Raw genomic sequence first — 13,323 nt, forward strand, 5'->3', positions numbered from 1 at the left:
TCAGCGCGTATCTCCGCCACCCGGGACGGTCTCCCCGTCGGCCAATCGCAGCTCAGGGCTCCTGACCAAGCTTTGGGTGAAAGAACTAATAAATGCTCCCGAGCCCAGATCCCCGCACTCGGTGTCACGACGGGAGGAGACTCTCAGGCCGGCCACGCTCCCGCCCCCACCCCCCCTCCCCGGCTCGTTGCCGAGCTCCGAGCCCCCTCCCCAGCGCTCCCAGCCGCGGGGCCGCCGGCCCAGACTCGCACCAAACTTTTCCGCCCTGGGCTCGGGATCCTGGACTCCGGGGCCTCCCTGCCCACCCCCTTTCCCCGGTTCCACCTCGAGCCTCTTTTTGGACTAAGAGCGAGCAAACCCCCTTTCCCGGGTCCCTCCTTTCTCTCCAGCCTTTTCGGGGAGGGACTCTCCACGCTCGGGGGAGTTGCCTGGGGTCCCCAGTGCCTGTCTCGTCTATTTCGCCTTCACCTGGATATAATTTCCAAGCGAAGCTGCCCCCAGGATGACCACACTGGCCGGAGCTGTGCCCAGGATGATGCGGCCGGGCCCGGGGCAGAACTACCCGCGCAGCGGGTTCCCGCTGGAAGGTAAGAAAGGGCCTCAGCGCCGCCCAGATGGTGGGTCCGCGGCCAGGCTGCTCCACCCAGCCGGGGTCTCCACGGGCTCCTTCGACGCGTCCAGGAGCCTATTCCCGGGCTACCCCCATATCAGGAGGGAACAGTCGGGCGAGATTCCCTCTCGATTTTCTCTGGGTAGGCGAAGCGTCCTTTTCTCTGTAACTCCTGCCGGAGCTTGGCGGCCAGGCCTGCTCCTGGGCGGGTATGCTTTCCCCTGTTGTTTTGGAAATGCCTTGGTGGGGCAGGGGTCAACCGGCTTTTGAGCACCAGCAAGCAACTTCTCAGCACTTTGTGCCCCCGAAGGCATCTCAAAACTACCTCGGCTGTTCCTGTATTCGCTAAACTCTTGTTAATTCTGGAAGGATTTTCTTAGGGGGTGAGAAGTTGTGGTGGCACATGCCCGTGCAGAATCGTGCTGGGGAATTTTTAGTATTAATTGATTCCTTAATTAGGGCCTCGTTTATCTCCAGCTTCATCTGGAAGTTTCCACAACCCATTTGGCGGACCGCCTTTCAGTTAGTCTGAAGGTTCTGGACTCCAGGGAGGCAGGAGACCTTGCAAGTCCTTTTTCGGACTTTCTAGACAGTTTGCGAGGTTGGGGAGCCTGAGCCGGGATGCTGACCTTGCCGGTGCCTGGGCTTGGCCCTTAGTCTGAAATAGGATGTATTATTAATAATAACCAGAGCACCCTTGGAGCCGAGGGGCCTATGAGCAGACTGGACTGTCATCTCTGGCCCGAGGTGTAACAGGTGACTCGCGATGACACCTGCGGCTTGCTTTCAGTACCCTCTTTGACCTTTGCCTGCAGCACTCCTAGCCCAAAACCCAAAGGGTTGTCAACTCCTCCAAGTTTCTTAGAAAGAAAGGCCCCCCAATTAGACAGGGTTTAATGCCAGCCGCAGAAGTCCTGGGTGAACTTCTCTCTGCAGGGAGGCCGTTCTTTCACCAGCCTCTAGGTCTCCCCACCCCACCCCCTACCCCTGCAAATTGTCCCCTTTCTTGGGTCCAAAGGGAAGACAGATTCACTATAGCGAGTTTATTTTGCCATGGTTGCTCCTTTCACACAAGATTATGTGCCCTTGAATTGCTTAATAGTTTGAACAAGTGTGGTTGAAGCAGGGTGTCAGGTTGGGAGCCCAAATGGAGCAATTTCAGTGCTAAGGCTGTAACATACCGATTGGCCAGAAGAGTGTGAAATTGGGGTTCATCTTTTGGGCTGCTCTCCTCTCTCCCCAAATGATCTTCCACTTGTCTCTCTTCTTGACTTCTGTTCCCAGTGTCCACTCCCCTCGGCCAGGGCCGGGTCAACCAGCTTGGAGGTGTTTTTATCAACGGCAGGCCACTACCCAACCACATCCGCCACAAGATCGTGGAGATGGCCCACCATGGCATCCGGCCCTGCGTCATCTCCCGCCAGCTGCGTGTGTCCCACGGCTGTGTCTCTAAGATCCTATGCAGGTATCAGGAGACCGGCTCCATCCGCCCTGGTGCCATTGGTGGCAGCAAGCCCAAGGTGAGCTCACAGGCCTGGCCCTGGGGGCTCCTGTCTGGAGTTAGGGCAGGGTGGGCAGTGGGAAAGGACTGCCAGCTGGGACTTTCTGAGGTGTTTTTTTCCAAGTCTGGGAAGGTGTGTGTATGTGTGTATGTTGAGGGGGGGCGGTGGTGGTGAAGAGAAGGGTCTACAGTGCTGTTTGAGCTAGTACTTCTTGATAAATGCTAAGGAAAAACTCTAGTCTTTTTGCAAAGGAGATAAAGCATTTATTTTGTATGCTTCAGAATCCTGGAATTTTCATCAAATTGTTTTAATAGGCAGACACCCAAAGCGTCCAAGCTGTACTCACCTGTTGCTGGTTTCTTCTCCAAGTATCTCTCAAGCTCCCAGTGACTACACTGCCCATTCCAAATTTAATCCAAGGAGCCACTTTGGGTTTTTGAATGGTTTCACTCCCAACTCTTCTCCCCAATTGCCTCCAGTCCAAATTGTCTTCAAGGAATCAAAAGCTAGGGTGATTTGCTTTCTTTGTAATGAGCCGATGACTTGGCTTTTAAAAGGCAGTTTGGTGCTATCCTCAAATTATTTTGGTTCTCCTTACAAAAGGAAAGAGAATCACACTCGCTATGGCTGAGTGGGAGGGGACTGCCTACAGCTGCCCTTTTTTCTGGGGAAAATCCAATATAATTTTCTGGTTGCCACAGGGCAAAACCAAAAGGAGGATTCTGGTAAACTGAAAATTTCCAGACAACTGCCTTTCCTTGCATGCCAGCCCGCTTTGCAACCTCTCTAAGAATCTCTGGAAACTCTTTTTCTTGGGGAGGGGGGTGGTGGAATAAAGAGCCTGTCTTTCCAATTAATCATATTTGCTGCCACTCTGATTTTTAATGGACACTCAACTTTTGCATTTCATTTTGCTCTTCACTTGAGCTAAAACCTTGAATTCCTTTGAAAAGGCCCAAGTTACAGATCTAACCTGATTTTTTCTTCTCCTCTTTCAAGACTTCCTTTTTTAGTTTCATTTTCCTGTTGATTCAGCGTAAAGGGTTGCCTTTCTTTATTCCCACGGATCAGAAAGTACACCCCTTCCAAGAGGTCATACCTCTTTTTATTTTATCCCAACTGTGAGAGCTGATCTGGGGAGGAAAGGTTTGGGATGGTTTTCTCTCTGCCCTTTTCTAAGGTACACTGCTCAGAGAGTTGGGGTCCTTTTGCTAACCAGGGGAAACTTGCCATGGGGCACAAGAAGGAGCATCCCGCCAGGCCCAGAGGCGGTGAGGCCGCCACATCTGGCCCAGAGAACTGGGTACCAACGCCGGTCTGCCGGTTCTCTTAAAGCAGGTGACAACGCCTGACGTGGAGAAGAAAATAGAGGAATACAAAAGAGAGAACCCCGGTATGTTCAGCTGGGAAATTCGAGACAAATTACTCAAGGACGCGGTCTGTGATCGAAACACCGTACCCTCAGGTACCAGGCTCATCTGCGTCTTCCCAAGGCTAGGCGTCAGTCGCTATTACGCGGGCGGGCAATCTGAACCATAATCACCCCCAGTGATCGATCTGGATGATCGGGAGGCGGTCCCTCCCGGGGCTCTGAAATATTTACGAACTAGCCGTTTTATGGAGGGAGTGATCAGCTGCTTGTCCTGAGGTTGAGAGACCGCCGCTTAGGGCTCCCCAAAGAGGGTTTCTGTCGAAGGGGTAGGGCAGGAAACGCGAGGCGGAGGCCAAGCGTTTATTAATATTGATGTTCCCTTTTAAAGAGAAACAAATGTTTTGGTAACCCTAACCGAAGGGAGATGGGGCCGCGCCAGCCGAGGCTTCTCCGTGCGCGCACGGGAGGGGAGGCTTCGGCAACGGCCGGGAGATTTTTTTCCGGGAGAGTCCCAGGGACCATCCGGCGCCCCCGGCGGCCAGGGGGAGGCGAAGGGAGAATAGGGGCGAGAGCAGGGCGAGCGCGAGGGCGCACGGGTTTGTTTTTAATTAGAAGGAAACTCCCTTTCCCCCCGCCCTGCGAGAACGAGATATTTCAGAGGATGGATTTGTTTACCAGACTGGAATCTGGAAAAAATAAACGGGGAAGAGTGCATTTTCTTTTGATTTTTACAATAGGAAACGATTCTGCAGTTGAAATTTAAACCCTTTATGGTCGCAAAAGAAAAAAGTCGAATTGCAGGGGATGGGGCCGCTCTCCTTCTTCCTGCCATACCGCGAACCGCGGGGCGCAATGCCTTCAGCTTGGGTTGGGGGTGTGCCGGGTGGGCTGGCGGGAGAATTCTCTGAGACTGGAGATCTAGAGACCCGTCTGTGGAGTCAGGAGGGAGGCTTCCTACTGGGGAGAAGGACCCGTATGGCTGTTCCCAGCCCCTAACCCGGAGGTGTGAGCTTTCCAGGCTGCGGTCTCCGTGATCCTAGAAGACGCTCATACAATGGGGGTGGGGTGGGGGTAGGTTGAGTGGGAGGGTGAGGCGGGGTGTAGAAGGACAAGGATGCCCAAAGATGCAGGAGGGGACGGAAGCAAACTCTGCAGGGCAGGCCTTCTTCACTCCCACTCCGATTAGGAGCTGGGAGCCCCTTCCAGCATGATCCTGCAAATCTCAGTCGTTTGCGCCCCCTTCTTCCTCCCGCCCCCAGTGAGTTCCATCAGCCGCATCCTGAGGAGTAAATTCGGGAAAGGCGAAGAGGAGGAGGCCGACCTGGAGAGGAAGGAGGCAGAGGAGAGTGAGAAGAAAGCGAAACACAGCATTGACGGCATTCTGAGCGAGCGAGGTAAGCGGCGGCGCTCTGAGCGGCGCCCTGCGGGCCAGCGCCTCTCGGACTCCGCGCTCTGACCTTGGAGGCTCGAGGGCTGCGCCTCCCCGGCTCATGTCACCGTCCCTCCTCACTCGTATCCACTGCACCCGGGTAAGAGCATTGAAGAAAAAGACCCGAGATGCACTTTCATTGAATACAAAAATCTTTTCTCTCTCTCTCTTCTCTGTTTCATAAATCTTTGTTCCGCACCACTCACAGTCTCTCGGAATCTAGAACTACAAATTGCGGTCTGGCTGAGGGGCTATCCTCTTGCCCGCAGGCTTGCAAGACTGAATGTGAGCAGTTTGGGGCCTGGGGGGCAGTCTTTGAGCCTCCTGAGGTTAAAGGAACTTTTTGCGCCCTTAGGAAAGGCCCAGAGTCTCCAAAGAGCTTCCTTGGTTGAGGAGGTGGGTAGGCAGGGGAGAGGAAGAGAGACTCAAAACTCTTGAAGGCAGTAGGTTCTCAAAGTTGCGTCACACTGATTGCCTTATAAATGTATACGTGTACGTCGGTGGTTTTTCCTTTGTTTTAAATTGGTCTTCAAGTGCGGTAGGGTTTGAACTGTGTGTGCCTGGGAAGAAAAACAAGCTTAAGATCTAGTTACAAGCAAGGGGCTCTGGGTTCACAGTGTGGGCGCACTTTCTCTTCCCAGGGGTGTCTTCTCCTTGGCTGTGATCTGTCAGCCTCAAGAGAAAAACCTCCCCTGTGGAGCCTTACATGTAGGCTTGGGGTTATCTTCAGAGCCCCACAGAAAAAGTCAACCCCGTGGGAGTTGAACTGGGAAGGGATCCTGGCACAAGGAGAGTCTCTGCAGTTCTGCCTCTCAGCACTTTTTGCCTGGGGGATGGTTGCACCTCTTTCGAGGCCCAAAGGGTCGGGAGTTGCCCGGTGTTCCCACCCATGCATGGCCTTCCCTTGCTAGGGGCTGAGACTCCTGAGGCTGAATGGACTTTTGAGTTGACCTAGAAGGGCAGGCGGCTCTCCAGGTGGGCTTGGAGTGGTCAGTCACCTACTGGATCTGAGCCCTCCACCAGTGGTGTCCTGGGTAGGACTGTGGTTTGGGAAACTGTCGCTTTTTTAACTTTCATTGCTCAACTCCAGCTCAGGCCACTGGCCCTCCGGAGCCGGCAGCTTTACAAATCAATACCAAATCTGTACACAACTTCGAAGAGACACAGACTTAGATGTTACAAATCCAAACCACAGTTTGTAGGGCTAAACTGATGCCTAGGTGCTCTGGCACACACAGGCAATCAAGACATAAAAACCCAGGGCAGGTTGAGTGAAGAAGACACATACCCTGTGGCTTCCCTCCTTTGAAGCAGAGGTCTCACACAGACTCAGTGTAAGCCCTTCTTTTTGAAGGGGTGCCTTTCTGCCCTGGTCTCTGAGAGGATGCCTGGCTTTTAGTCCTGGTCTAGATGCTGTATTGGAGATGCTGGGGAGGGAAGAAGGCGAGAAGCCAGCCAACCCCAAACCCAACAGGCCCCTACAGGCACTGAACCCAGAAGGAGGCTTGGGAAGGAGGGTGGAGGTGGCCAGGCTTTGCTACTTGTTGCTAGAGGCGCCTGCGCCGCAGCTCCATCGCCGCACCGGCAACCGAGGGCCCAGGAGACAAAACGCCCCAAATGAGCTGGTCAAACATTTGTACAACTTTTCCAGCTTTTACAAAGAAGGCCTTCTCTACACAATCTACACTTGGAGATGAACTTGGGAGACAAAGCCGGGAGAGTCCATTGAAACTCACACTTTAGCTCGGCCCAGACAAAGCTCCCGCTCGCAGCAGCTTGATGTGAACAAAGGAAGGCAACCTTTTTATAATTCAAGGAGAAAAGAAGAGAAAACAGCCCCACAAAGGGCCGAGAATAGACATTATGGGCTTGCAATGAGGGATGAATTATTCAATGAGCCCCAAGAGCTGCTGCGCCAGGAAGTTTTATGGACTCTCCAGCCGTGGAAAAAGTGGCCATTTCACCTACAAAATGTTTCTAGTCTTTCGGGCTGTCTAGCTGGGGCTGCTGCCATTCAAGGGCAATTGCTACCATTTTTAAAAGCGGAGTATTCTCCCCAGCGGGGCTGAACCGTTGAAAACACACACATACACACAACGCGGAGGCTGAAGTCTAATTTAATTTGGAGTTGTCAAGCAAGAGGCAGTGTCAGTCTCTTCAGCGCCTCTAGCTCCTTTTCCAGATGAGCCCTGGAGGGCAAGAGGGGCCCAGAGAAAGGACAGAGGGGAATGGAGTTGGAAGGGAAGTTTAAAGATCTCAAAAAGGAAAAAAAAAAAAAAAAGATTCCCGGTCGTTTGGGCAGCAAAAGTTTCAGGCTGCCTGGCTTGGAAAATAGAATGAATGTTGATAAAGGGGTCTGAGCTCCCAGGCGGGCCTAAGGAAGGCCGTTTGGGCGTCCTGAGCAGGGCGGCGCGCGCTTTCTGAAGGTTCCAGATGCCTTTTCGGCCTGCCGGCTGTTGCTGACTGGCTCTTCTCGGGTGCATCTTTCTACTTGTCAGAGACTAGGACATAGGGTGAGAGGCACCCTGAAAGAGGTCAGAACAGCTTTCGTTTTTCTCCCCAGGGTCTCGTTCTAGATGGCCCCATTCACTTTCCCAACTTTGCCTTGTGCGTCGCCCCAGCCAAGAAGACCGTGGCTGACCGACCCGGTGCGCGCAGGCCCGTGCGCCCTGGCACGGAACAGACTGCGCGCCCCTCCTGCGATCTGCACTTCCAGCTGTTTTGCCAGGGTGGAAGGAGAGGGTTGGGCGGCCAGGAATCCCCCACCCTTCCCAGGACCTTCTTCACTCCCCTTCCTTCCCCTCCCCATTCGGCACCGAGAGCCGGCCGGGCGCAGCCGGAGAAACCCAGCCCCGGTCGCGGCAACGGGGGGCTGTGGGCAAGGCCCGCGCCCGGCCACTCAATGGGTGCCTCTGTTCCTCCCCCGGCGCGGCGGAGCGGGCCCGCGGGCGCCGCCACAATGGGCACGGCCCCCACTCTTGCGCCCTGAGCCAAAGCGCCGCGCCGCGCCGCCCCCTCCCCTGCGCTCCGGCCGGCTCGAAGCTTAGCTCGCCGGGCTGCAGCCGACTCAATCGCCTCCTTTATGTCCTTCTCACTTTCATCTAGGCACAACCCGCCTCCCCCTCCTTCTTCTCCTCTTTTTTCCCCTTCCTTGCCTGAGGCTCACATTAGTGAAATTTCTGCAACCTCCCCCCACTTTTTCCCCCTCTTATTTTAAAGAAAGCCCTTAACACAAAAGCGGTGACTAATCAATAGAAACTGCTCCTTCATCAGCTCCTCCCCCCAGCCTCCTCCTCCTCCTCCACCAGCGGCAGGGTGACGCTTTTCCTGTTTGTGAGTTTTGGGAAACATTTTTGCTTTGTGCCGTAATGGAATTAGAGGACAGATGAGGACTGTAAATGGACACGCGACTGCAAGACTCTCGCTTAAATATTTAGATGCAAAGTTACAATTACTGACTTGTTGCAGCAGCTTTGAAGTGGCAGCTCGGGGGTGCAGGGGGAAAGAGGCCAGATTGCCAAATTGATGTTTTGATTGGGGCTGGAGATACACTTTCACAGGACCCTAACCCTTTTTAAGAATCACCAGCTAGCGTGGGAGGTTTGCAACAGTTTCAAAGTTTGAGCCAAGAGACCCAAGCGTAGGTCGGTTGGAGCTTACCCTCCTTTTATATCGATCCCTTTCAATTTGGCATTTATGAAAAGCAGTTGTTTTGTTTTGCCTTTTTTTTTTTTTTGGATTTGAGAAAGTAAAAGTGACAAAAGCTTTGCGCGAGTTTGCAAACTTGTGAGCTTTTCTAAAATTAACGAAGACGACGTCATCTTTTCAGCTGGGCATACGATAAAACAAACACGTACTGACGTTTTAAAGGTTCTGGAACGATTTCGTTTCCTGTGGGATCATGAACATTTTATCATTAACGGGAGCACTGTTGAAATCGAGGGGGAACTGAAGGCAGTTTCGTGTCTGCCCCCTCTCTACCCCACCCCACCAGTTAGCAGGGAAGGACTTTTGGGCGCGAGGCAAAGGGCGGGGGTCAGGCGGGGGCGGGTGGGGAGGGGGGAAATCTTTCCCACAGATTAAAATCATGAGCTATAAGATCTTAAGTTTGTGGCATCGGAACCTTTATTAAAGTGGACAGCCAGGTCTCCATTTGTCAGAATCACGAATTTGACCCCAATGTCGTGTCTTGTCTTGGCGGGGGGGGGGGGGCGCGGCGGGTAAATTTAATGTTTTCTGAAGCGCCTAAAATACTCAACAAGGAAATATCACCCATTAAAAAATCTATGGGAAATACCAGAACTTGAATTAAATTGAAACAGCACGCTGTGTTCTTTTCGAGGAGGTAACGGTAACGACTTTCCCGTTGGACCGATTTGAAAGGAAGCAACCGAGATCAGATTGTAGCTTTCTTTTTCGCTGGTTGGTTCTGTCTGGTTGACTGCTGTCGGCTTACTTTATAGCTTTATTGAAAACATGCAGATTTTCTAATTAATGCTTGAAATTGTATGTTTATTTTGAAGTTTGATTTGCTGGGTGATAGCACCGGAACGGGGACGTTGGTGCTTCAAGTGCGTAATAATTACTGAAGGGTCATTTAAGAGTCCCCAGGGCTATGCAATAAAACCCATCCGCGCGGCGAGGTGGAACCAGCAAGTGCGCCTGGGTTCAAGGGGTGGAATATACGGAAATTCATCAGGTGAATAGCAGTGTTGCCACCGAACTCAGGTTCAACGTTCACGAGTATATGTATTTTTGAGAACAACAACAAAAATCCTTCGTAACCACGAGGTTAAATGTTAACGTACATAGATAGTCAATGAATGTTAAAAGCTTCAACAACAGCAACAAACAAATGGTGAGAGTTTCGCCAGGCTTGGGGCAGAGAAGGTTCTGTTTGGTGGGGTCCTACCCCAGGTAATTTATTTAGGCGGGTAAATAAAGATTAAAGAACCATTAAGAATGTACATATATAACTAACAAGACAGTAAAAGGCAATTAAGCAGTCAGTTTAATGCCTTATCTCACTGGCTGCTCTGGGGTTGTTTTACAACAAGGAATTAAAATCTGAAAAGGAAGTTTTCAGCAGCTCTGGCCAAATATTGATTAAGTAGCTGTTTGTTGATACCATTGTTACGCATTAAAAGGCCAGGATCGCGGCCTCTCAGTGGCCATCTTCCATTGTGAAGGATTCTTAACCACTGAGATCAAAGCGGGATCATTTCAACTTATCTGTCTTGGAAAATCCCCCTTTTCCTCTGAAACCTCTAAGGAGGATTGACCGAATTCTCTTTAAGAAATAGGAACCGAAACCAGTTACATGTCCTAGGTTTGTAGAGAAGAGATTCATGGGGTGTTTTTAATTATCCTATGGTGATTTCTTGTTTAAAACTGAAGCTAAGATGGTGAATTTATCATCAAATAGATTCTCCTTGGCCGGGAGGTGGTGGGAGGCATGGAAGCTAAGATCCTAGTGTCCACTAAATTTCTAAATATGGAAGTTTTACTGAAGTTGCTTTCCAAGCTGGAATGATGTAAAGGCAAGATGTCAGAGTTTTATGTAAAACTAGGTGGGGAATAATTAAATACACAGGAAACTGGGAGTTAGATTAACTGCATTTCCCTACATATGTTTCCACAATTTTTCTGTTTATGAATGGTTAGATGAGTCCCATGTATATTTTTAAACCTCCTACAATGTAGGAGCAGATATGTTTGTTTGTGTGTGTAGTTTGTGCATCGTTAGAGTTTATTTATAAGTCGGTCACTATGAATTATGCTGGCAGTAAACTATACCCAGTTGCACACACACACAGAAAGGTTTATTTGTCCTGTGGATTACACTTTCTAGAGTCATCAGAATTTGAAGTAACAGCACAGCTTCCCAATTCATACTCAGCACTGCTGTTGAATGCTAGGAAAAATATTTCCCTGAATAATTTTGTGACTTTTTTGGACTGTTGATGTTTCGATGAACTGCTAGACTTTTTTTTTTTTTTTTGGTTTAAGAATTCAATATATTTGGAAAGATTTTTCTTTTATTATGAGAGCTAAAATTCCTGCAAAGGCTCTTTTGGAAATACCATCTCTGTGCTTAATTTGCAAATTCCAACAAATCACTCTAACTGAGGTTGTGAAATTTATGCCAGATTCGGCTTTGAATATTCAACTGAGCATCATGGATCTGCCTGTGGGGGGGATTTTCTGAAGCCCTTTCTCTGTTCACTTCTCTACTAAATAATTGTGCTTAGAGACTTATTTTTATTTCATTTGATTTTATTTTACTATGTCATTCACCCTTGAGCAAGATGAATCTTGACATACAGAGTCAGAATCATTATGAGTATTTTCTAACATTTTCTATTATAATTCCCAATTAATTAATAATCTGTGCTCAAATGTCCTTTGAAATAGTCCCAATCATTGCGCATTGGGACAACTGCCTGAAATAGATTAAGCTGGAAGTGTGAGTCAGTGCAGATTGATTATGACTGCCTTGTCCTGGGTCCAGATGCAGTGCTAGAGAATTCTTTGCTGCATTTTTCACGTATATGTGTATTTCATGTTTCACATACATGTGGAGTGAAAGTGACTGTCCCCTCTTGGATATCAGGCTATGTGTTCATATACTGCCAGGGGGACACAGAGTCTTACTCTGAGTGGGGCCTGACCTCAGTACCAAGGCAGAATTACTGACTTGACAGTGGGCTTATGTTAATTATATCTCAATAAGGTTAGAAAAAATATTTGATGTTATTGTTGAAATAGAAAAGTGCTGGCTACCTTAGCTGGAGAATTGTGATTGAAGAAAGTGAAAGAGAATTTCAGAAGTTGCTATTCTCTTGGAAGATACACACCAAAGTGGGGACAGAGGACCGTTCTCTACTCTGCTGGGAAAGGTTTCCTCACCCCATTCGTCCCAGTCTTGGGTGGAGAGTAGCACAGTTCAGCTTTCAGCTTTATGTTGTGGTATTGGGCCAAATGCTGAACTCCAATAGTGTTGAAGTTTTGCTGGAATGGGGTCGTCTCTTTCCTAAGAAAGCATCCTCTCACATTGTCTGTGATGGAATTATGCCCTCAAATGAACAGAATATACTTTCCAGTTTGTATCTGGAACATGCAGTTATCAAAATGCCCATTAGGATTATAAAATCTTTATTTAAAACAGATGAGTTAGAAGTTTCACCATTGTCAAAGGGAATTATGAAAACCATGGAAAATAGTTGTTGGAGACAGTTGAGGAATAAAAGGCTTTATGAATTTTTATCGTCAAAGTCAGTTTTTCTTCCTTTCTGATAAAGACCAAGGAGACTGACATAATTTCTGCCACGGCAATGGCCACTTCCCTTTAAAGAAGTAATTGCATCTTAATAAAGGATAATGGTGTAAAATTTAGAATTTGATTTGGTGTACATTTGTCCTAGAAAAAAATTCCTGAGGAAGAGTTTTACCTTAGATGTTGTATATAACAAAGTTCGTAACATTTAAATTTTAGCTGCAGGATTTTAAGTTTAAAAAAAAAAAAAACAACCCAAACAACAAAGAACCCCTTCTCTCTGTGATGAAGCAACTCAATCAAAATAGGTAGACTGAGTTTTTACTGCAGTGGCTGGGAAATGAATCTTCCTTCATAAAACAAATTGGAACTCATGACAGGCAATAGCAAACCGGCCGTGTTTATCTCCTTCAACCCACTTAGTGATTTCTTGATTCTTATGTACTTTTATTTGGCCAGCTTTACTGTATCTACAGTATTATATTAATATAAACTTTTGATTCTAGGAACCAATTCCCCACTCATTCTGGATCTGATTCCATTAGATCTGTTTTAAAATAGCTGATCAAAATGCTTTGTGACAAGAGTGGGAGATTCTTCTTGGCCGACTAACATAGGTTTGGGGGAGAGGAAATACCAGACTTTCAGCATTAAAAATTTTCAGGATCATATTGGAATTCAAATAGTACAGCTAAGGAGGCTTAAGTGGAAATTTAAAAAGATTTTATAATCAGATGGTAGGCATATTTCTGGAAACAACTTCATAATTCGGTGTGCTTGGCCTTATGTCATTAGATGGAAACAATAAGTATGTTAGGATAGAATAGCTAAGAAAGCAAAGTTAATGGCTTTGTGCAATTTACCTTATGGAATTGGTTTTTGTATACTTTCACAGTCAATGCTTACATGGTCATGTACAAATTTACATTTTTAACAGAGAGCCTGGCTTATGATTTTTACAAGTACACAGATAAAGTAGAAGTACAGCCACCATACTTATATCTTTTTTTTTGGCAAGCCCTAGTATAAGCATCAACTTACCCAGTCAACAGGCACTTAGGCATTGTCTGGGGGTATTAGCATAGTTTTGTTTCTTTTATAGGGTTTATCTTTTTTTTTTTTTTTTGAAAAAAA

At 48.4% G+C, this 13,323-nt stretch overlaps 1 protein-coding gene across 1 annotated transcript; it reads left to right on the forward strand.

Annotated features, from left to right (window-relative positions):
* The first annotated feature begins 245 nt into the window (after window positions 1-245).
* LOC120854093 (paired box protein Pax-3) lies at window positions 246-4,940 on the forward strand. The gene is made up of 4 exons (XM_040227914.1): window positions 246-587; window positions 1,895-2,130; window positions 3,448-3,577; window positions 4,744-4,940. The coding sequence occupies exons 1-4, from the start codon at window positions 503-505 to the stop codon at window positions 4,938-4,940; spliced, it is 648 nt and encodes a 215-aa protein (XP_040083848.1). The 5' UTR covers window positions 246-502.
* The last annotated feature ends 8,383 nt before the right edge of the window (window positions 4,941-13,323 follow it).

This window comes from Oryx dammah, unplaced genomic scaffold (genome assembly GCF_014754425.2).
Source record: "Oryx dammah isolate SB20612 unplaced genomic scaffold, SCBI_Odam_1.1 HiC_scaffold_27, whole genome shotgun sequence".
Classification (NCBI taxonomy): domain Eukaryota; kingdom Metazoa; phylum Chordata; class Mammalia; order Artiodactyla; family Bovidae; genus Oryx; species Oryx dammah.

Excerpts from the sequence above, each read along its gene's own strand:
- LOC120854093 (XM_040227914.1), top strand. The coding sequence starts at position 503 with ATGACCACACTGGCCGGAGCTGTGCCCAGGATGATGCGGCCGGGCCCG. Across the intron at positions 588-1,894 it reads CAGCGGGTTCCCGCTGGAAG|TGTCCACTCCCCTCGGCCAG; the intron begins GTAAGAAAGGGC and ends TTCTGTTCCCAG. Across the intron at positions 3,578-4,743 it reads TCGAAACACCGTACCCTCAG|TGAGTTCCATCAGCCGCATC; the intron begins GTACCAGGCTCA and ends TCCCGCCCCCAG.